Source organism: Salvelinus alpinus, chromosome 14 (assembly GCF_045679555.1).
Source record: "Salvelinus alpinus chromosome 14, SLU_Salpinus.1, whole genome shotgun sequence".
Taxonomy (NCBI): Eukaryota; Metazoa; Chordata; class Actinopteri; order Salmoniformes; family Salmonidae; genus Salvelinus; species Salvelinus alpinus.
The window spans coordinates 37,759,263-37,783,947 of NC_092099.1; the positions used below are offsets into that span (position 1 = coordinate 37,759,263).

General features: G+C 43.5%; 1 protein-coding gene across 1 annotated transcript; it reads left to right on the forward strand.

Moving 5' to 3' along the window:
* The first annotated feature begins 3,192 nt into the window (after positions 1-3,192).
* Positions 3,193-23,853, forward strand: LOC139538888 (protein HEG-like). The gene is made up of 14 exons (XM_071341437.1): positions 3,193-3,745; positions 11,026-12,573; positions 12,742-13,854; positions 14,050-14,166; positions 15,846-15,983; positions 17,238-17,341; positions 18,128-18,183; positions 18,409-18,569; positions 19,303-19,437; positions 20,633-20,675; positions 20,778-20,815; positions 20,997-21,084; positions 21,284-21,461; positions 22,055-23,853. Exons 1-14 carry the CDS (start codon positions 3,415-3,417, stop codon positions 22,196-22,198), a joined length of 4,194 nt encoding a protein of 1,397 aa, XP_071197538.1. The 5' UTR covers positions 3,193-3,414; the 3' UTR covers positions 22,199-23,853.
* The last annotated feature ends 832 nt before the right edge of the window (positions 23,854-24,685 follow it).

Here is a 24,685-nt window from a genome sequence, read left to right on the forward strand (position 1 = left end):
GAACACAATGGCCTACATCATTCTTAAATAGAAGCAGTTTGGAACCACCAAGAATCGGAGGAGAAGGGTCTTGGTCAGGGAGGTGACCAAGAGGAGTCCCTCCATGGAGATGGGAGAACCTTCCAGAGGGACAACCATCTCTGCAGCACTCCACCAATTAGGCCTTTATGGTAGAGTGGCCAGACGGAAGCCACTCCTCGGTAAAAGGCACATGACAGCCCACTTGAATTTGGCCAAAAGGCACCTAAAGATCACGAGAAACAAGATTTTCTGGTCCTTTGAAACCAAGATTGAACTCTTGCCTGAATGCCAAGTGTCACGTCTGGAGGAAACCTGGCACCATCCCTACGGTGAAGCATGGTGGTGGCAGCATCATGTTGTGGGGATGTTTTCAGCGGCAGGGACTGGAAGACTAATCAGGATCGAGGCAAAGATGAATGGAGCAAATTACAGAAAGATCCTTAATGAAAACCTGCTCGCACAGGAGCTCAGACTGGGACAAAGGTTCACCTTCCAACATGACAATGACCCTAAGCACACACAGCCAAGACAATGCAGGAGTGGCTTTGGAACAAGTCTATTAATGTCCTTGAGTGGCCCAGCCAGAGCCTGGACTTGAAACCGATCGAAGTTCTCTGGAGAGATCTGAAAATAGCTGTGCAGCAATGCTCCCCATCCACCCTGACAAATCTTGAGAGGATCTGCACAGAAGAATGGGAGAAACTCCCCAAATACAGGTGTGACAAGCTTGTAGCATCATACCCAAGAAGACTCGAGACTGTAATCGCTGCCAAAGGTGCTTCAACAAAGTACTGACTAAAGGGTCTAATACTTAAGTAAATGTGATATATCAGTTTTATATTTTTTATAAATTAGCAAACATTTCTAAAAAACAGTTTTTGCTTTGTCTTCATGGGGTATTCATGGCGTAGACTGATGAGGGAAAAAACGATTTACCACATTTTAGAATAAGGATGTAACCTAACAAAATGTGGAAAACGTCAAAGGGTCTGAATACCTTCGCAAGGTATTCATGAATATCCCCGCGTTTCTCTCGCTCTCTATCTCCAACCGATGTCTGATTCCTTCTATGCCAAATTCTGCAACCACTAGATTGCACTGATTGGTGTAAGCAAGTTGAACATGTAGTATCACACCTCTGCCCTATTGTATCTAAATGTATTGTCTTGATTTACTCATGTTTTCCCCCTGTCCAGGCATTATGTTCCATCCTGATCATGTTTGTCATTCAGTGGGTCTATGCAACAACCTTCGGCGTGGCTTAGCTTTTGGCCGTAGCAAGGAATCTTGGTAGCCAGGCAAACAATGCCCTGCTTACTTCCCTATCTCAAGACTGTGGCAGAGGCATACTGTAGATCATACATGGGCACCGCTTGTTCCACAGGTATCATGGGTAGTGAGATGGTTTTCATATTTTACAGGTCACACAAAGATTTATTCAGCTCTCTAACTGTATGATATTTATTCATGATGTCTTGAAGACCAAGTATGTAGATCATTGCTATATGCAATCATGTATGAAATAGAGCAGACTGAAGCAGTGAAATCAACATCTTTGTAACCAAGTTCAGGAACTCAGGAAATGCTCGTACAATATCAGCTCTGAGCAGCAAAAACAACCAAGAGCCCTGAAACAACAGTATCTTTCCCTGCACAAGGTCAGGTCAGCTGCTTGCTTGTGATACAGTACTCACTGCAGTACCCTCTGGAGCTGTTTACCACTGGTTCTGGGTTCAGAGTAGGGAGTTACTGACATTGGTTGCATCTCAAATGACACCCTATTCCCTATATAGAGCACTACTTTTGACCAGGACCCGTAGGGCTATGGTCAAAAGTACTGTACTGTATAGGGAATTAGGGTGCCATTTTGGACAGGACCCTGGTCAAAAGTAGTGCACTATCGAGGGAATAGGGTGCCATTTAGGATACACACATATTGTAGTGCAGTATGTTTGTAGAAGCGTCATAGGCCTGCCATTTATGTTTAGCTGGTCATGAGTAGAAAGAACCAAGACATTTTATAGGCTTGTAGTACATGCTTATAACAAGTAATAAAGCATCACACCTGCAGGCTTTAAGTAAACTGTTTGTGTCATGAGTACCTAGCACAATTGCCTACATTACAAACGCTCATCATTTATGCTTATAACAAATAATAAAGCATCATAGCCTACTAGAAGACTTACATTAACGTGTTACTGATGTATTTAACCGGATTAATCAGATGGCTTTCTAACTATATTCTATTCTAATGTCCTTTCATTCACGGGTGAGCTTCCTCAGGACCAAATTGTCATGACACTCTCCCTGTCAGGAGTCGGCATGGAAACTAGGCAGCTGATGGAATAAACCTGGACTTTGCCTCTCGGGACCGCTACCACCAGTCTTCTTTTATTGAACCAGACAAGATGGCACACCTACAACTTAACTGATCATCAAACCTCTGGATGGCTGGTCCCATCACAGACCATAGTAGCCTGGTCCAAGATCTGTTGTGTTGTCTTAACAACTTGTGACAATGACCATAGGAGTTGGCAAAACAGCACTTGACAGATCTGGAATGAGGCTAAAGTAGTGTCTCATTCTAGGCCTTATAGACAGATTATAAGCAGTCAGACTGAAAGCTGAAATTCTACTCTACTGACATCTAGGGAGTTTTTCCTAGCCACCGTGCTTCTACATCTGCATTGCTTGCTGTTTGGGGTTATAGGCTGGGTTTCTGTATAGCACTAAATATGATTGATCTGGATTTTTACAGGTCTCTGTGACTTAGTGAGGCAATCCATGGAATGTTTTCTTCCAATCTGTTTGACCTCATTAGAATGTCTTTCTTCATCTGCTTGTATGTAGCTGGGTGGTTGGGGATGTCCCCATTGCAAGCAACTGTAACAATTTGCAACTTTGTTCACTTGCAACAATGTAACATTTGTAGGCATATTAAGTCGACATTTCATCTGAGAGGTCTGTACTCCACACTTGTGGACATGCATGTAAAGTTTACTATAGTATCTTACACTGAATAAATCACAGCAAAATATCAGATTCAGAGATTCTTGATATTCTGAAGTCTTGTTGAGCGTAACAATAGCCCACATCCCGCGGAACCTCAGCCTACTAGGGCGGAATTGGGTGGAAACCACTATCGCTGATGTGTGTGGGAGGAGCTTGGAGCCTATGATGTGATAACAGGCTTCTGTTTCCAGCACCACTGCACCACTTTACGGTCTGAAAACGTATTAAAATTCATCGGATCAACTGATGTTTAGGGTCTCCGAAGGTATTTAAAATTATACATTTTTGAAGAATATAGTTTCTGATGGTGGCTGTGGGCACTTCGCTGCTACTTGTTTGGAATATACGCCTACCCGCCGCCGTTTTCGGGTCGTTTTGATTATGGAAACGTGTTATTTGAGTCACGTAGTCCTAGCCCGTCTTTCTCTGGTGGTCCTCTTGGTCGTTCTGAGACCCCTCAATGCGTGGACCTACACCTCCAGCAGCAACGATATGGATAGGGCACTGGTAACGGGGGTATACTTTTCTCCCCGGGTTACCAACTCTGAAGAAATAACTTCCATAACTGCCTTACCAAAATACTTGTTTACTACTCCGGCAACTTCTACGGACTTGATGGAGGTACCATCACCATCATCTGGAACAGAACTCCACCACAGAGTCAGGCATTCCGATGAGAGTGAGACACGGGCGTTGAGTGAAGACAAATTAGGTAAGGTGCAGTATGGTACAGACATATGGAAGAGTGCACCCTTGGGCTTCGAAAATGGGACAAGAGTTCTACACACTGTCCCATCCCGTTATGTGGCAAGGGTCGCGCAGAGTGACAATATTTAAACCTCAGTCATGATTTGATCATTGTATGTAGAAGCTATAACGGATGGTTTATTACAAGTTTATATGATTCTTGATCAACATTCCCTGGGTCCACTTGGACTAATTTAAAATAACGGCATTTAGGCTGATAACCCCAGAAAAAAAACAAGAAAACATGGATACATTTAAAATATGGATACAATGTTTGTTTAATTTGCTGACAGTCAGAAACCAACATTTAACTCACTAAATGAGTAGGTTAAATAAGGCCCTGTCTGTGGGCTATCAGAATTGTACTTGGAATTCCCCACCTGAACCTGGTGGTTTTTCCACACTGACACAAGCTTCTAACCATGTTTTCCCCCTCCTGTTTGATGGTTTTGGTGGGTTATTTTCTTGTAATCTAGTGCAGGCATCCCCTCAAAGAAAATCAACTGGCCTTGGACCCTGTCATTCACCTATATGCCTATGGACATTTGATGTAGCCTTATCTAAGCCATAATAAGGTCTTCTGATAATAGTATAATTCATCATAGTGATCATTTGAGCCAATACACAAAAATATCATAGGCAGCTGATAGCCTAAAGTAGATTAGAATTATACACCTTGTATTGAACAACTTCCAAGGTTTACCTTTCAATCTAATCAATGTATTTGTTGACTCATGTTTCAGGACTCTGCTAGAAATGTTGTCTACCTCCATAAATTCTTATGAGGTATTGCCAGTGACTACATGTGGAGAAAGTGTTGACTCTTTCTGGGAATAATTGCCCAGAGTTCATTAGTTATTATAGCTTCCTTGTAAGCGTACTACGGCCACTGCCAAGACGTTTGAACCTTTATGGCACAGGGGGCAGTGTGCTTGCCTATTAACTGCAGGGTTGCTGGTTCAAGTCCAGTTCTCGTTGTCCCTTCTCAATCACTACATCGGTGGCAACAGCTGGGATAACCACAATGTCTCTCAGGCCTTTACTGGAAGAATGCCTCAGTCTGCATTGGGGTTTGTGAGAGAAGTACATTTTCCGCTTTTCCAGAAGGTGAAGAGTGTCATCTCTACGTATAGAAGTGTAACATAGTGCATTCTCCTCTGTGGCGAACAGGGCGCAAACCAGCAATCATCTGCACAACAACATGCACTAGGCCTACAGAACTCAAAGCCAACCGTTTTAGCCAGCAGAGCAAGAGCCACTCCGTGAGTGACAGTTGGCTTTAGATCAGGGAAGGTGTGATGTCACAGATGTACTCCAGCCAACATGCTATGGGCAACTATCACATCCACTTTATAAGTCACTGTCAAGAGGTCTGAGTCTGGACCTTTATGGCTTGCCCTGAAACCCTGGTCAAAAGTAGTGCACTGTATAGGGAATGGGACCAGGGAATAGGACCAGAGCCCGGCCAAAAGTTATGAAGCATTTCCATACAGGATTTACCCCAGTGTTTAACCCAAAAGGCTCAGACTTTTCTGTTTCCATCTACGGGGCCGGCACCTCTGTCTCACTGGGCCATGGCTCCGGGGGACCTGCTTTCACCTGGGGCCAAAGCCAGGCCACTGATACTTTTCAGCCAGCATTTACATAACAATGACTAACTGTTAACTTTAATACCTTCTCACAAAGCATTTGTTTTGATTATGCAGAGGTTGTTGATTCTGCATGCATCAGTTCAGCTGGCGCCTCGACAAAACTCGGCTAGCCGAACCGAAAGAGTGTGCTTGCATACTCCCTTAAAAGATCTTCACTTGAAACATTTGAAAAAAGTGGCAATAATACTGTTTGTCACTTTTGAGACGTCGTAGCCAGTAGACAGTTCCTCAAAATAGTCAGAATTAATCTAAGATAACTCAAGAAATCTGTCATGAATTTTTGCCGAAAATATTTTAATCGCGCAATGTTTGGTGCGGTATTACGCAATGAAAAAATTTACATGAAAACAAGTCATATCTCATTGAATGACAACAAAGACTTTATTGAAGAATCCCTACTGTTGACCAATTACCCACGAAGGGACGTAGACTTCGGCCTCTGAACTTCGGCTTGCCTCCAGAAAATATGTGTCTGCACGAACAGCCGAAAAAACCCTCACCGAAGTCCAAAACGAACAAAAATGTCACAAAATGTCATCATAATATATGCACAAACTTTTCCGAACTGTTTCGGCTGGGAAGCATGTGGACGCCTTTACTGTCAGCCCTAGCTATGGAAACACAATTACACTAGAGTTTGTATTAACATAAAACACTGGCAACTCACTGGTGTGGCGGTAAGTCTCCATGAAAATGCGGTGTAAATGCACTATAAAGAGAATAGGGTGCCATTTGGGACAGAAGCCATTTCATCATCATCATGAACTGGGAGCCACAGAAGTAAAAAAATAAATAAATAACTAAACACACAAAAGCTAACTTCTTGGTCCTGCCAGCACCAATAGTGCTCCATTCCAGTCTGCTTTTGATTACAGTGTACTGAATGCAGGGCTAAGCCAGCCAGTTAGGCCAGTGGACTCCATCCAGAGAGCTTTAGTTTAGAGGCAAATGGCTTAATTCTCTAAGAGTGCGTCACAAATGAAACCATATTCCCTATATATTGCACTACTTTTGACCAGGGCCCATACAGTGCCTTCAGAAAGTATTCACACCCCTTGACCTTTTCCACATTTCCACATTGTTTTGTGTTACAGCCTGAATTTGAAATGGATTAAAAGTTCGATTTTTGTGTCACTGGCCTAGTGTCATGACTTCCGCCGAAGTTGGTCCCTCTCCTTGTTCGGGCGGCGTTCGGCGGTCGACGTCACCGGTTTTCTAGTCACCACCGATCCATGTTTAATTTTCGATTTGTTTTGTCTTCATTATACACACCTGGTTTCCATTCCATAATCATTGTTCCCTATTTAACCCTCTGGTTTCCCCCTTGGTTTTGTGCGTGTTTGTTATTATCAAGTTGTCTCGTTTTGTGACTTGGATTATTTAGTCTCCTTCATGGAATATTGTTTTTGAGTAAAGTAACGGTTATTACTCATCTCTGTGTCCTGCGCCTGACTCCGCCTTACCCGCATCACCTAGACCTTTGACACCTAGACACAATACCCTATAATGTCAAAGTGAAATTATGTTTTTAGAAATGTCTACAAATTAATTAAAAATTAAAAGCTGAAATGTCTTGAGTCAATAAGTACACAACCCCTTTGTTATGGCAAGCTTAAATATTTTCAGGAGTAACAACTTGCTTAACAAGTCACATAATAAGTTGCATGAACACACTCTGTGTACAATAATAGTATTTAACATGATCTTTGAATTAATACCTCATCTCTGTACCCCACACCTACAATTATTTGTAAGGTCCCTCAGCCGAGCAGTGAATTTCAAATGGAAATTCAACCACAAAGACCAGGTAGGTTTTCCAGATCCTCGGAAAGAAGGGAACCTATTGGTTGATGGGTAAACATTTTAAAAGCAGACATCTAATATCCCTTTGAGCATGGTGATGTTATTCATTACACTTTGGATGGCGTATCAGTACACAAGTCACTACGAAAATACAAGCGTCCTTCCTAACTCAGCTGCCAGAGAGGAAGGAAACCGCTCAGGGATTTCACAATGAGGCCAATGATGACTTTAAAACAGTTACAGAGTTTAATGGCTGTGATAGGATAAATCTGAGGATGGATCAACAACATTGTAGTTACTCCACAAAACTAAACTAATTGACAGAGTGAAAAGAAGGAAGCCTCTGCAGAATACAAATATTCCAAAACATGCATCCTGTTTGCAACAACGAACTAAAGTAATACCGTAACATAAATGTTTCAAAGCAATTCACTTTTTGTCCTGAATACAAATTGTTATGTTTGGGGCAAGTCCAATACAACACATTACTGAGTACTACTCTCCATATTTTCAAGCATAGTGGTGGCTTCATGATGTTATTTATGGGTATGATTGTAATCATTAGGGACTGGGGAGTTTTTCAGGATAAAAAATAAACTGAAAGGCAAAATCGTAGATTTCCACCAGACACTAGGAGATAAATGCACCTTTCAGCAGGACAATAACCTAAAACACAAGGACAAATCTACACTTGAGTTGCTTACCAAGAAAACAGTGAATGTTCCTGAGTGGCCGAGTTATAGTTTTGACTTAAATCGGCTTGAAAATCTATGGCAAGACTTGAAAATGTTTGTCTAGCAATGATCAACAACCAATTTGACAGAGCTTGAAGAATTTGGAAAATAATATTAATTTGATTTATTTAACCTTTATTTTATGGGCAAATATTATACAATCCAGGTGTGCAAAGGTCTTAGAAACTTACCCAGAAAGACTCACAGCTGTTATTGCTGCCGAAAGTGATTCTAACATGTTTTGACTCAGGGGTGTGAATTGTTTATTTCTAAAAACATGTTTTCATTTTGTCATTATGGGGTATTGTGTGTAGATGTGTGATAAAATATATATAATGACTTTTGAATTCATGCTGTATGTAACACAACAAAATGTGGAATAAGTCCAGGGCTATGAATACTTTCTGATGGCACTGTATGTCTCTGGTCAAAAGTAGTGCACTATATAGGGAATACGGTGCCATTTGGGAAGCATCCTAAGTCTCTCGCTCTGTGGAATGACTGTACCGTTGCTGTACTCTTCTTCCCACTATCTGCATACTGTCTGACAGCCTGACTGTTTGACTGTGTCATTGCTATGTGTTACATTCAGGATGTTATCTAGCACAGGCAGCGCTCTTCCTTGGCAGTGGCAGTAGGTTATTGTTCCAAAGCTCCCCAGCAGCAGTGTTGAGTTAGTGGAGAAGTGCCAGGCTGACAGACAGGCAGACAAACAGGCAGGCTGCCACAGAGTAGAGGGGTGGAGATTTCAGGCCCCAGACCATCTATAAACCCAGCTTTAGGCCTAGGTGGAGTTTGTAGGCCCTAGTAGTAGTGGTGATACGGACAGGAACACACCACACCCGGGGTGTCTGTTTTGTTCTCATACCATGAAATAGCCTACATGTGTCATCTGCACGTGTAGGCCAAGAACTGCCCTATCTTAGTAGTAGGAGGCCTAGTCATGTATCTTTACAAACGGAAACTTAATTGGAAAAAATAAAGCAATGAACATACCAATTAATTGTTAGATTTAAATGAGATTTGTATACTTTTTAGCCTGTAGTTCTGAAAGTAGCGCCCACAAGGCAAAAGTGGTCACCAAAAACTGCGTACTACGTCACAAATGTGTATGTATGTGACCGACCGGCTTGATTCGGTCTTATATAGCAACATTTTAAATTGTGTATTTTACATTGGATAAAAGTAGAGACTCAGAGCTAGAAAATGGCATATCATACACTACAGTTGAGGAACAATGGGAAAGTAATTCTGCTTTGAAAGTTGATAAACTTGTAACCTCACTTTTGAGAAAATGGCCCTTGAATATTTTTGTAAACCTACTGGAGAGCTCTTCTTCGTCAACACCCATTCTGCATCGTTTTTACCCTCTTAAGCCTTATCCCCACCCATCTCTTTAAGGATTCACATGTGAGGCCATGTACTAAACAACCAAAGATTTCAAGACTAAAGGCTGGTTTATACTACAGATATATTAATTAATTCAATCTGGAGTTCAATCAGAGCGTTGTCACAGATTATACACGTAACGTTAGCTAGCGAGCCATCCAGCTGATGTTAGCTAGCTACCTAACAGTATGCTTTAACTTGAAATGAAAATTACTTTCTGACAAAATTAGAAATGTGAAATATCTGAAAATGTAGCTAGCTAGACTGTCTTACCCGTATACATGTATGGACGTTTCTCCCTCTCTGTCGCGGATGCCATGGTTGCCCTTAGTTTGAAGATGTAATCCGGAGACAGGTGTTTTATACAGCTTTCTGTGTTCTCTTTTCAACTCCCACTGCATATTTGCAATCAAAGACCAGAATTTTCTCCATCTTCTTAGCTATCATACTCTAAGTCCACCAGGCCTTCCACTGATTTCAAAACTCGGTCCTCCAGAAAGTGGAGAGCAACACTGATATCTTTAAAAAAAAGCAGTGTTAGAAATGATTACCTACAAATACTGACCAGCTCATGTTTTAGACAGAAGCTTGCTACATGGCAGACCAATCCGAACTCATCTCCCGGCATGTCCAGCCCATCCATTATCTCAGCCAATCATGGCTAGCGGGAAGGTTCCTGCCTTTTTCCATGGCTAAAGCAACTAGGCTCATAATTTAACAATTTTATTTGTTTACAGATGGCATACAAGTTTGTTATTAAGGCACATAAAAGTTCACATGTTCCAGAAGGTATTTCTGCCAAAAAACACATTTTGATAAATAAATAATAGTTTACGTTCAAATGGCTCTCCTGTCAATTAGTGACGCTCAACATACGCCTAGTTTCCTGAAATAAGTCACATATGTGCACCCCGTCATTGCTCTCTCTCTCTCGCTCTACTGTGTGTGCGTCTTGCTAGCTGTCACTTAAATGGCGAAGGGCTGAAGCTCATTGGCTGAAACTCGAATTGTTAGAGGGCTGTCCAAATAGGGGTAAATGTAGGCAAGATGGCAGCATTCTTCCAAAAAACGGTCACTTTCAGACTAGGGATTTCGTGGCTAATTGAGGTAAAACAGTAATTCTGCTCATAGATTATGCATGTATGAACTACACATTGACACATCCATCACAAAGCGGGAGGTTTAAAAAATACTAGCGGAGCATGTCTTTAACTGACTGTTTTAAAAAAGCCCCAAAAAACTGTGAGCCAGAGAGCAAACTCTGCTTCAATATGAACCCAACCAACGTCTGCAGTGTGACAGTATTATAACATCTATGGCTTCTGCTATGTCAGCTTAAGGAAGGAAATGGCAAAGTCCCAAAGGCCAGAGTCACCTCCATATTTAGGGCCCAGGCTTTTGTTAGGGTAGACAGGCCTGGCTGCCAATTGTTCTCCACCCAAAATCAGAACAGCCGCAGGCAGCAACTCCTGACATCTTCCCTTTTAGCGTTTGAAGCAATATACAACCTCTCTGGGGCCATCTGGTGGTCCAGACAAGTTTTTGTTTTGGGTGTCTTTCTTCCCAACTTTTTATGTAGGCCTATGTTTCACATAGCTTTCCTTGAATACAGAAAACACATACCTGTCATCCTTTTTTAATTGTATTTATATATTTATTCTTCAAAGCCACTGAACAAAACACACGTCTCTCCTCGGGCTCAACCAGTTGGACATCAGAAGGAACCCTTGGTTTGTCGACGGAGCAGAGGAGCTCTACCATTGTAGTGTCTACAGAGGCTACCACACAGTGGGAGGACAAGACCAGAGTAACACCAGACCACCTACCAGAGGCCTACTCTGGGCTCCCAGCACAACTCAGGGCTTTGACTGAAACAAAACGCTCAGTAGAACTTAAGTCAGTGTCTGTTACGGAAGCCAGACCACCTCAGGACAGCCCTGATGCTGACAGCAGTCTCAGAGGGGACCAGTCCACAAACCGAGGTACTGTGAATCTCAGAGAGGACCAATCCACAACCCAAGGCACCGTGGGTCTCAGCGAGAATCAGTCCACAAACCAAGGCATTGAGGGCCTCAGAGAGGACCAGTCCACAAACCGAGGTACTGTGGGTCTCAGAGAGGACCAGTACACAAACCGGGGAACCTTGGGTCTCAACGAGGACCAGTCCAATATCCTAGGCACCATGGGTCTCAGCGAGGACCAGTCCACAAACCAAGGCACTGAGGGCATCAGAGAGGACCAGTCCACAAACCGAGGTACTGTGGGTCTCAGAGCGGACCAGTCCACAAACCGAGGCACCTTGGGTCTCAGCGAGGACCAGTCCAATATCCGAGGCACAATGGGTCTCAGCGAGGACCAGTCCACAAACCAAGGCACTGAGGGCCTCAGAGAGGACCAGTCCACAAACCGAGGTACTGTGGGTCTCAGAGAGGACCAGTCCACAAACCGAGGCACCGTGGGTCTCAGCGAGGACCAGCCCACAACCCGAGGCACCATGGGTCTCAGAGAGAACCAGTCCACAAACCGAGGTACTGTGGATCTCAGAGAGGACCAGTCCACAAACCAAGGCACCGTGGGTCTCGGAGAGGACCAGTCCACAAACCGAGGCACCGTGGGTCTCAGCGAGGACCAGCCTACAACCCAAGGCACCGTGGGTCTCAGCGAGGACCAGTCCACAAACCAAGGCACTGTGGGCCTCAGAGAGGACCAGTCCACAAACCAAGGCACCGTGGGTCTTGGAGAGGACCAGTCCACAAACCGAGGCACCGTGGGTCTCAGCGAGGACGAGTCCACAATCCGAGGCACCATGGGTCTCAGAGAGGACCAGTCCACAAACCAAGGTACTGTGGGTCTCAGAGAGGACCAGTCCACAAACCAAGGCACCGTGAGTCTCGGCCAAGGACAGTCAACAGATACTCTCAGGCAGGACCAGTGGACTGACCTAGGAACCATGGCTCTCCCCATCCCTGTCCACACCGACCGCACCTACATCTCCTCCACTATGAGTCGAGCGGGAGAGAGGACCTTACTGTCTGTGAGCTCCAACAGCACCTCCATGTACCCTGAGGACTCCACCCGGGGCCTCCCGACGGGCCGCACCGGTGCCAGGGCTGGGGATGTCACCGACAGGATACCCTCCACCGGACCTGACCATGGGCATGACGCTACGTCTGGGTCTGACTCTCTCCCCCACTCCAACACCAACTCTTCACAAGGTAAACAACCTTCTGAAATTCCCTCTTTGTGTATTTGTATGTACAGTATGTATATGTCTACCGGGGAGAATGGGATATGCAAAATACTAATTTCCATTTCTCATGTTGTAAATGGACAAAAAGTAATCTTCTTCTCCCTCTTCCTCTTCTTCTACTTATTCTAAACAGAGTTGCCTGGTGGTTCTTCCTCCAGAGGGACCAACCCGCTGACTGGACCCCCCAATGTGACCCAACAGCAGGACCTCACCTCTCTGGTTTCGGAGGGAACCCCCTACTCCACCCCCCCTCTCAGCGTGGCTGATAACCACAGCAGACGGGACACAGACACAACAGACTCCACTCAGCCCTCCAGAAGCAGGACGTCCCAAACAGAAGATGGGGTCCCTGATTCTTCCCAGCCCCCCATCCTGTTTTCAGGACCCAGCCATCCCAGCACCAACACCTCTCAGGGAGGAGATAGAGATACTCCCTCCATCATGGTCACCGGGTCTGGCACTTCCACGGAGTCCTCCACAGGTGCCCTCAGCACCCAGGGGGGCCAGGGTGAGACAGAAGGAGTCACATCACTCCACACAGAGGACACACCTACCATCATAGGTCTGGCTCTAACTACTGCTCACCCGACGCTACGAGAAAGTGCCACCGCCCTGGACGACTTCCTGTCCCGGTTCATCTCAAGCCAGCCTCCCTTTGTCCCCAAGACAGAGCAGCCATCGCCGGCGGTGACCACAGAGGTCCTGATGTCCACCACATCCGTTACCGTTACGATGACGTCACAGGTCACTGAGGAGGAGACCTACAGATTTACTACGGCAACCAGCACCACACTGACACCCCCTCTGGCCACGACAAGGATGGTTCAGCTTAGCACCACCACCTCCGTCGAAGCCCAGACTCAACCCACCACCATCCCTACCACCATTACCACTGAGACCACTCTGGGTCTCCAGACCTCGGCTTCAACCCCCCAGCGCCCAGCTACCCTTCAGACCCAGACCCAGGAGCCCTCAACAGGGGTGAGCTTCACCGACGTCACCAGCTCCACCGATGTAACCACCTTGCACCTGGAGACCAGCACGGCCACACCGGGGAACACCACGCCCCACAGCGGCCAGGCCATCACCACCACCACTACTACAGCCTCCTCTTCCTACAGCCACAGCACCACCACCAGGAGCACAGTGGAACTGCACACTACAGGGAAACACACTGACAGGGGGACCACTGAGGTAGAAGTGACCACAGCTCCAATGGACATCAGATCTACACCTCAGACACCAGGTTTGTCAACAGTCTATCTTTAAAAGCTTTTATTCTGCTAAAGTTAGTTTTTCCCTGAATTTAGCTGGAAACGTGGAATTAAGATGTGTGTATTCCCAAAGCCTAATGACTGTTGTTTGGAACAATGAAGAAAATCTATGAACTGCATTGATATGAAATGCAGTACATCAGTCTGAATCCATCTCTCTTCTTTAGGTAGTGCCTGTGAGCCCAACCCCTGTCTGAATGGAGGTGGGTGTGGACAGACCGATGGAGGGGGGGAATTCACCTGTTACTGTCTGTCAGCATGGACAGGACCTACCTGCAATGAGGGTGAGTTCAACCTACCATTCCCAGCCTTCTAGGCAGAGTTCACCTGTCCAGTGTTTGTGTTCTTTTGCCCATCTTAATCTTTTCTTTTTATTGGCCAGTCTGAGATATGGCTTTTTCTTTGCAACTCTGCCTAGAAGGCCAGCATCCCGGAGTCCCCTCTTCACTGTTGACGTTGAGATTGGTGTTTTGCGGGTACTATTTCATGAAGCTGCCAGTTGAGGACTTGTGAGGCGTCTGTTTCTCAAATTAGACACTCTAATGTACTAGTCCTCTTGCTCAGTTGTGCACCGGAGCCTCCCACTCCTCTTTCTATTCTGGTTAGAGACAGTTTGCGCTGTTCTGTGAAGGGAGTAGTACACAGCGTACGAGATCTTCAGTTTCTTGGCAATTTCTCGCATGGAATAGCCTTCATTTCTCAGAACAAGAATAGACTGACGAGTTTCAGAAGAAAGGTCTTTGTTTCTGGCTATTTTGAGCCTGTAATCGAACCCACAAATGCTGATGCTCCAGATACTCAACTTGTCTAAAGAAGGACAGTTTTATTGCTTCTTTAATCAGAACAACAGTTTTCAGCTGTGCTAACATAATTGACAAAGTGTTTTCTAATGATCAATTAGCCTTTTAAAATGATAAACTTGGATTCGCTAACACAATGTGCCATTGGAACACAGGAGTGATGATTGCTGATAATGGGCCTCTGTACGCCTATGTAGATATTCCATAAAAAATCTGCCGTTTCCAGCTACAATAGTAATTTACCACATTAACAATGTCTATATTGTATTTCTGATCAATTTGATGTTATTTTCATGGACAAAAAATTAAATTAAATTAGCTTTTCTTTCAAAAACAAGGACATTTCTAAGTGAACCCAAACTTTTGAACGGTAGTGTTTATATATTTATATATTTATTTATTTAACTAGGCAAGTCAGTTAAGTACAGATTATTATTTACAATGACGGCCTACCAGAAGGCAAAAAGCCTCCTGCGGGGATGGGGGCTGGGGTTAAAAATATAAAATTAAATTAAAATATAGGCCAAAACACACATCACGACAAGAGAGACACCACAACACTACACAAAGAGAGACCTAAGACAACAACATAGCATGGCAGCAACACATGAAAACACAGCATGGTAGCAACACAACATGACAACAGCATGGTAGCAACACAACATGGCAGCAGCACAACATGGTAGCAGCACAAAATATGGTACAAACATTATTGGGCACAGACAACAGCACAAAGGGCAAGACAGTAGAGACAACAATACATCACGCAAAGCAGCCACAACTGTCATTAAGAGTGTCCATGATTGAGTCTAGGCGACCCTAGCAACCTGGCTGAGTAACAGAGGTGTGAACACCCTGTTTACAACCTATAGGGAGATGGATGCCTATTGCAGCAGCTATAGAGCCCCAAGTCTCTTGGCCCAGGATCAGAGAGAGTTTTAGTGAGGGTTTAATGATTCAAGTTTTGTGCAGTTTTGTGTAACTGATCTCTGTCATCTGTCCTCTGTCAGCTGTACTCTGTCCCTGTCCTCTGTCTATGTATCTGTGTTGCTTTGTTTGTCCATATGTGAAAATATCTTTATATTGCTGATTGTATTTACTATAGTCATCTTGTCCTCTATGTTCACACTGCCCTCTCTGTCCTCTGTCTCTGCTGTGTCCAGATGTGGATGAGTGTGAGAGTGGCCCCGGCCCCTCAGGCCCGTGTCCCAGTGACTCTGCGTGTGTTAACACCAGGGGCTCCTTCAGCTGCGAGTGTCCCCTGGGCCTTGACATTGAGAACGGACGAGACTGCACGCGAGGTACGACTTAACAAACAGTACATACAGCCTTTGTTGACAGTCTCATATGACGATAAAAATATAAACACTATTTAGGTCTTTATTTTTGAGGTGATGTTGTAAGACATTTTTACTACTAATTATACAACTAAACATACATGCTTTATTTACAAGTCTCATATCACATGACAATATAAACAATACGTAGGGGCTTGTTTTGGTTATATTAGATCAAATCAAATCCAATTTTATTGGTCACATACACATATTTAGCAGATGTTATTGTGGGTGTAGTGCAATGTGTGTGTTCCTAGCTCCAACAGTGCAGTAGTATCTAACAATACACAACAATACACACACATGTAAATGAATGGAAATAAGAAATATATAAATATTAGATTGAGCAATGTCGTAGTGGCATTGACTAAAGTACAGTAGAATACAGTATATACATATGAGATGAATAAAGCAGTATGTAAACATTATTTAGACATTATTATAGTGACTAGTGTTCCATTGTTAAAGTGGCCAGTGATTTCAAGCCTATGTATATGGGGTAGCAGCCTCTAAGGTGCAGAGTTGCGTAACCGGGTGGAAACCGGCTAGTGATTCTATTTAACAGTCTGATGGCTTTGAGATAGAAGCTGTTTTTGTGTCTGTCGGTCCCAGCTTTGATGCACCTGTACTGACCTGGCCTTCTGGATAATAGCGAGGTGAACAGGCCGTGGCTCATGTGGTTGATCAGGTTATGTTATAGGTTATGTCAGCGATCATCAACTAGATTCTAGATTTTTTTTCGTAACAAGATGATTGGGGGGCGGAACATAATTACAAATAATTTGTAGACTGCAAATTGACCCAAACAGATATAATATTTTACTAAAACATGATTTCCAACCTTGCTTACATTTGTATACGATCACGTTTCTCTCTATTATGCGTCGGAATACTTTGGAACAGATTTCTTACATTAAAATCACTTGGAGTTGATTTCCTGTCCAACAATGAAAATTATAAATAATATTTTTTTTTGCTCTGAAATCTTGGGGGGGGGCTAATTAAACCACCCGCGGGCCAAATTCGATGCAGGGGTTGCCAGTTGGGGGACCCTGGGTTATGTTATTAGGTAATGATAAGATAAGACACTACCAATCTTATTGATGTATTCATTCTCAATAAAGGGTTAGCTATATTTCATGAGTTGAAAGAAATTACTGTAAACTTTAGAGACAGTCTTGAACCTTAGTTAACCACAGTGTCTATTTACCTCTACAGCAAAAACTTTCTTAGGGACGTTCAGTGTCAACAACTCTTACTATGACCCACTGCTCTCCAGGAGTGCCACACTGCATGAGATCCAGAGAGAGATCAACCAGCTGGTAAGGACAGGGACAGGCTGGGAAGTAGAGTTGCAGAAGGAGGGAATATTCCCTGTATACATCCCTGAATATTCCCTGCATACATCCCAGAATATTCCCTGTATACATCCCTGAATATTCCCTGTATACATCCCTGAATATTCCCTGTGTACATCCCAGAATATTCCCTGTATACATCCCAGAATATTCCCTGTATGCATCCCGGAACATTCCCTGTATACATCCCTGAATATTCCCTGTATACATCCCTGAATATTCCATGTATACATCCCAGAATATTCCCTGTATACATCCCTGAATATTCCCTGTATACATCCCTGAATATTCCCTGTATACATCCCTGAATATTCCCTGTATACATCCCTGAATATTCCCTGTATACATCCCAGAATATTCCCTGTATACATCCCTTAATATTCCCTGTATACATCCCTGAATATTCCCTGTATACATCCCTGAATATTCCCTGTATACATCCCTGAATATTCCCTGTATACATCCCTGAATATTCCCTGTAACCAGTAAATTTGGAATCTCTCAAGAATGTTGGTATGTTTGCTAGATTACTGGGAGTTTTGCAACCCTAGTGTGGAGAGAGGAATGACTATCACTGACATTGTGTATTGTGTATTTGTTGTAGTGATGCAGCAAACCTGTTCAATCAATGTGATAGATGTATTAGGAATGTAAGGAAGATATAATTAATGTATTATAAATAATGAAATGTGATCATGCCCGACTAATAATATTTAGCCCCCACTCTTTTTTCACTCTTTTTTTTTACAGCTCAATGCCTCATTATCAATTCTGCGTGGTTACCGGCGCTCTACTTTGAGTAAAAAGTGAGTTTCTTCTTCCCCCATAAGATTGTCTTTGCACAACATGCATGACAACATTGCATGTAAAGTGTAATAAAAAATCAAGCAATACCAATACACTCTTCATACATTTAAAAGGACTTTATTGTAATGGATGTTAAATAGAACAACAACTTTACAACTCTGATGCTTTTCAGGATTTAAATGGACTTTAAATCAAGTTAGCTGTGATGTGTGTGTGTGTTCCAGAGGGGAAGACGGAGTTCATATCTCTGCTGTCAACATGTTCTCCCTCTCTGCTGACGTGACCAGCTCTGAGATCTACGACAGCATACAGATGTCTCTGAACAACTGTAACAGCACTGCTGGACACTGCAGAGTGGTGGTCACTCACCAGCTCTCCTATCAAGGTACACTCTCTACATCCCTCAATCATGTGCCCTCATTTATTTTTTTGTCATTTAGCAGACGCTTTTATCCAGAGCGACTTACAGAAGCAATTGGGGTTAAGTGCCTTGCTCAAGGGCACATCGGTATATTTTTTTATCTAGTCGACTCGGGGATTTGAACCAGCGACCTTTCGGTTAATTACCCAGCACTCTTAACCACTAGGCTACCTGCCGCCCCTCTCATCTTCCTCCATTCATCATCCTCAGTCCTCCTCCCTCGTCTTCGAGACCAATCCTCTCCTCTTTACTCTAACCCTAACTCTTACCCTGAATGACTATAACAGCACCGCTGGTCACAGCAGAGTGGTGGTCACTCACCAGCTCTCCTATCACGGTAACAGCACTCTCTTCCTCTCTCAACTTCCTCCATACTCCGTCTTCCCCTCTTTCACCCCCAGCTTCATGACCCATCCTCACCTCTTTCCCCTAATCCCAGTCTTAAAGGATTAGTTCATCCTAATTTCAAAATTACATATTTGTTTTGTTACCTTGTAAGCAGCCTGTGGGGACAAAGGCAGAATTCAATCCATGCATTGGGTTTGTGTACACCGTCACTGCCACCATCTGCTAACTTAAGCATTTTCTAGCCCAAAAAATTATGTAAGTCATTGTATGACATTAGCATGTTTTACATTTCATACCTGACCCTGCTACAACCATCCTAATCTACCCCTCTCCTATCTCTGCCCCTCAGTTGAGAGTCTGTGTCTGGCTCAGAACACCCAGTGTCACCTAGAGCGTTCCTTCTGTGCCGACTCCAATGGGACAGCCATCTGCCAGTGTCACCCAGGGTACTTCAAGCTCAACCCTGAGGACCAGTCCTGCCTAGGTGAGGCCTGAAACGAGAATAAGGTGGAGGGTAGTCCTCCATCTTGCATAGCTGAGGCCTAAAATGGGGATAAGTTGGAGGGTAGTCCTCCATCTTGCCTAGGTGAGGCCTGAAACGAGGATAAGGTGGAGGGTAGTCCTATATCTTGCCTAGGTGAGGGCTGAAATGAGGATAAGGTGGAGGGTAGTCCTCCATCTTGTCTAGGTGAGGGCTGAAATGAGGATAAGGTGAAGGGTAGTCCTCCATCTTGTCTAGGTGAGGGCTGAAATGAGGATAAGGTGAAGGGTAGTCCTCCATCTTGTCTAGGTGAGGGCTGAAATGAGGATAAGGTGAAGGGTAGTCCTCCATCTTGTCTAGGTGAGGGCTGAAATGAGGATAAGGTGGAGGGTAGTCCTCCATCTTGTCTAGGTGAGGGCTGAAATGAGGATAAGGTGAAGGGTAGTCCTCCATCTTGTCTAGGTGAGGGCTGAACCGAGGATAAGGTGGAGGGTAGTCCTCCATCTTGTCTAGGTGAGGGCTGAAATGAGGATAAGGTGAAGGGTAGTCCTCCATCTTGTCTAGGTGAGGGCTGAAACGAGGATAAGGTGGAGGGTAGTCCTCCATCTTGTCTAGGTGAGGGCTGAACCGAGGATAAGGTGGAGGGTAGTCCTCCATCTTGTCTAGGTGAGGGCTGAACCGAGGATAAGGTGGAGGGTAGTCCTCCATCTTGTCTAGGTGAGGGCTGAAACGAGGATAAGGTGGAGGGTAGTCCTCCATCTTGCCTAGGTGAGGGCTGAAACGAGGATAAGGTGGAGGGTAGTCTTCCATCTTGCCTAGGTGAGGGCTGAAACGAGGATAAGGTGGAGGGTAGTCCTCCATCTTGTCTAGGTGAGGGCTGAAATGAGGATAAGGTGAAGGGTAGTCCTCCATTTTGCCTAGGTGAGGCCTGGAAGGGTGGAGCAAGCAGACGTTAAAGCATACCATAGCAAAACGTTTCGCAATGCAAAACAAAAAACACGTAGTCCCTGCGGGGTTTCAGTGCGTTTCTTCCTTTTGGTGCCTCGTGAATATAACCCAGCATCGGTCAAACATATCTTATGTCAAATTCACTTTATTTATTTTTATTTCATTTTAGCAGGCAGCTTTTTGAAAAGAAAATGTGTTATGAAACAAAAATGTTGTTGCTTTGAAATGATTGTGAAATGACATCTTACAGAATGCGGTGATGGTCTGAAACGGATCAATGGAACCTGTGTCAGGTAAGCAATGACAACTCTAATCATCTAATCCACTGGACCATTCCATTAATACATGTTATTAATGATTTTTTGGTCTTATGTTTGGTTGTTTATATCTTTCAGGTGCACATTTGGATTTGGAGGATTCAACTGTGAAAATTGTAAGTAGGAGACTTTAATGACTTAAATTATAATTTAAAAAGTGTGAGAAAAATATATAATGGAGAATCAAGACAACATTTTAATCACTTAACTCCTTAGTTGTTGTCATGGTTATTCTTTCTGCACTCACAATCACAACTAGACCTCCAGTTTAATCATAACATTTTGTCTTTCTTCTAGTCTACAAGCTGATAGCTGTGGTGGTATCGCCAGTAGGGGGTGCCCTACTCCTTGTTCTCATCATCGCTCTCATTGTCACTTGCTGCAAGTAAGATTCCATGACACTATTGCTGTAGTTATAACCATGTAATAACACAGTAGTAAGAGGACAACCCCTAATTCCTTATTCTCAGTCCATGTTGTGCCATATTAGAAAAACTTAATTGACCACACAATTTGTAATAACTGTTATAAGTGTTTATAAAATAATTGAGTGAACTTAAAATATTTTGTGTATCTCTTTCCAGGAAAGACAAGAATGACATCAACAAGATAATTTTCAAAAGTGGCGATTTTCAAATGTCGCCGTACGCAGAGTTCCCAAAGAGTAACCGTGTTTCTATGGAGTGGGGGAGAGAAGCCATCGAGATGCAGGAGAATGGTAGCACCAAGAACCTGCTACAAATGACAGACATCTACTACTCTGTATGTATAGACACTACTACTCTGTACATATAGAATCTACTACTCTGTACATATAGATTCTTCTACTCTGTACATATAGAAACTATACTCTGTACATATAGAAACTACTACTCTGTACATATAGAATCTACTATTCTGTACATATAGAATCTACTACTCTGTACATATAGAAACTACTACACTGTACGTATATAAACTACTACTCTGTACATATAGAAACTACTACTCTGTACGTATAGAAACTACTACTCTGTACATATACAAACTACTACTTTGTACATATACAAACTACTACTCTGTACATATACAAACTACTACTCTGTACTTACAGTATATGTCTATGTACTCTATGTATAAACATCTATTCTCTATAAGCACAGACATCTAGCGGTATATAAAGAAACACAACACAATGTTAACAAGACATAAACATAGCATTTCTCTAGAAGACAATAGACAAACCAATTAGACAGAAGGGCCACTACGTTTGTTATTTTTGGTCCACCATAGCAGGTAAGGATTAGCATACACCGGTCTCTTTCTCTCTCTCACCCCCCCCCGTTGATACTGACCACCCCATCCCTGTGTTGCAGCCTGCGTTACGTAACTCTGACCTAGAGCGTAACGGCCTCTACCCGTTCTCTGGCCTGCCAGGCTCCCGTCACTCCTGTATCTATCCCGCCCAATGGAACCCTTCATTCATTAACGACGACTCACGACGTCGAGACTACTTCTGACGCCCAGCTACTCTGCCGCTTGTCCTGCCTAGCCAGCCAACCCCACCTCTGGCCCTGCCTAGCCAGCCAACTCCACCTCTGGCCCTGCCTAGCCAGCCAACTCCACCTCTGGCCCTGCCTAGCCAGCCAACTCCACCTCTGGCCCTGCCTAGCCAGCCAACTCCACCACTGCCATAAGCCTAATTTACACACCTTCTACTTCCCTTCAAAGTTCACACAAGGTCCGCATCTCCTACTTGGCAAAGTGTCCTGCGGACGCAGAGATTTGTCCGAACGGACAGGAGTGGACATTCGATTTTGCATAATTTTGTTTGAGTGGACCTAGCGGACAGCTCAGAAGTGGAAGGTGTAAATTAGGCTTTAGCCTGGTCCCAGATCTGTTTGTGCTCTTGCATACTCCATTGCTGTCCTTGTCAAGCCAAACATGGCAATGAGTGATAAGGAGTTGGTATGGTAGCATAAACACACTGGCACGCAGGCTACCGCTGCCTGGTCTACAGCCAACCACATCCATGATTAAGTGCACCAAAAACACTTCACACTGATTTGATCAGTGCACATTTGATCATATGATTTGATCGTATGTCAAAAGCAATAATAAAAGCAATCCATAAATTATTAAAGTTACGGTGTATACCATGTATTCATAATGTGTGGATGCATGTCTGTCTGTTCTGCAAAGTGTGTGTGTGTGTGTGTGTGTGTGTGTGTGTGTGTGTGTGTGTGTGTGTGTGTGTGTGTGTGTGTGTGTGTGTGTGTGTGTGTGTGTGTGTGTGTGTGTGTGTGTGTGTGTACTGAAAAAGCAGGTTGAAAAGAGAATGCTGCAAAAACTTGTTTTGTCAAGTATTGTTACATTGTGCAAAGATATTTAACGGCATGTCAGATGGAAAATCAATGTACTGTATTTGTCAGATGAAGAATAGATGCACCAAAGTGGTTTCCTATGACATATTGAATGATGGTCAAGCTGCCGTCTGTCGATCGGAACAGTACAACAGTTTTTGTAATTTATTGAATGTATTTCAACAGTTAAAAATGTATGAAGACATGTTCAACATGTTACATTGTCAGAGGGCCTCCCACCCTGTTCTGTAGGGACAAACATCTGACGTTTGGAACACAAAAGGATGTGTGTGCGTGTGTGTGAGTGGACGCGTGTGTGGATGTGTTTAAGTATACTTGTGGGGACCCACATTTGACTAACTGGGGACATTTTGTTGGTCCCCACAAGGTCAAATGCTATTTCAAGGGGGTTTAGGGTTAAGGTTAGAATTAGTGTTAGGGTTACAATTAGGTTTAGGGTTAGGATTAGGAGCTACGGGTTAGGTTTAAGGTTTGATTTACAGGTTAGGGTTAAGATTAGGTTACGGGTTAGGGTTAGGGAGAATAGGATTTTGAATGGGACTGAATTGTGTGTCCCCACATAGTTTGTTGTACAAGACTGTGTGTGTGTGTGTGAATCTTGGATTAATTCAGTTCAATAAACATGCTAAGTGTCAGCTCTCATTTATGGTTTGCATAGAGATGTACTATATTTGTAGATAGAGTACCCTTTTATATCTTTGTTGTCTTCCTTCTAATATGAATGGTCTATTACCTCTGGCGTTTTAGTCAGACATGCATATTTAATAAATAAAATAACATTCTGTACAATTGCCTGTCTGTTGACTCTTTAAATGTGATCATTGGGGGAAGTTATGTTTGCATGATCACACTCAAGCTCAGAGCCCATATTTGTAAAGCATCTGAGAGTAGGAGTGCTGATCTAGGATCAGTTCTGCCTTTTAGATTACATGGTCAGGGGGGACCAGACCCTAGATAAGCAATCCTATTCTGAGTTGGTTTATGAATACAGACTTCATGTGTTGTTCATCTCATAGTGATATGGGCTATGTCCCAATTTGATTTGATTTGGTATAAGAAATATGGTGTAAAAATTCCCACTAGCCCATGCCTCTACCAATCCACTGCACAGTCAGATGAGGGTCATCACAGGGATCCTGCAGGGAATTCTCTACTTCCTTTGTGCTCTGTGGAACTTCATTGATTTCTTCAGCTACCAATTATCCTCTATACCCTTGACTATTATTATAGCCTGTCCATAATTATTGGCACTCTTGATAAAAATGAGCAAAAAAGACTGTATAAAATATATAATGCAAATACTGAGCTATATTGTATGCTCAACAAAATTGGGAAATTATAGTATTTTATGCTAATACAAATGTTCAGAGAAAGAGATTTTGTTTATGAAATAATAAAACAAATCTAAAAAAAGATAAGAGGTCAAAGCTCTAGCACCCTCCCCTTGCAAGGATAAGGACACAGCCTTTTCTCAAATGTTTTATGAGATTGGGAGGGATCTTAGACCATTCCTCCATGTAGAATCTTCCCAGATCCTTGATATCCTTCATCTGCTATTATGGACTGCCCTCTTCAATGCAAACCACAATGGGGTTCAAGTCAGGAGACTGAGATGACCATTGC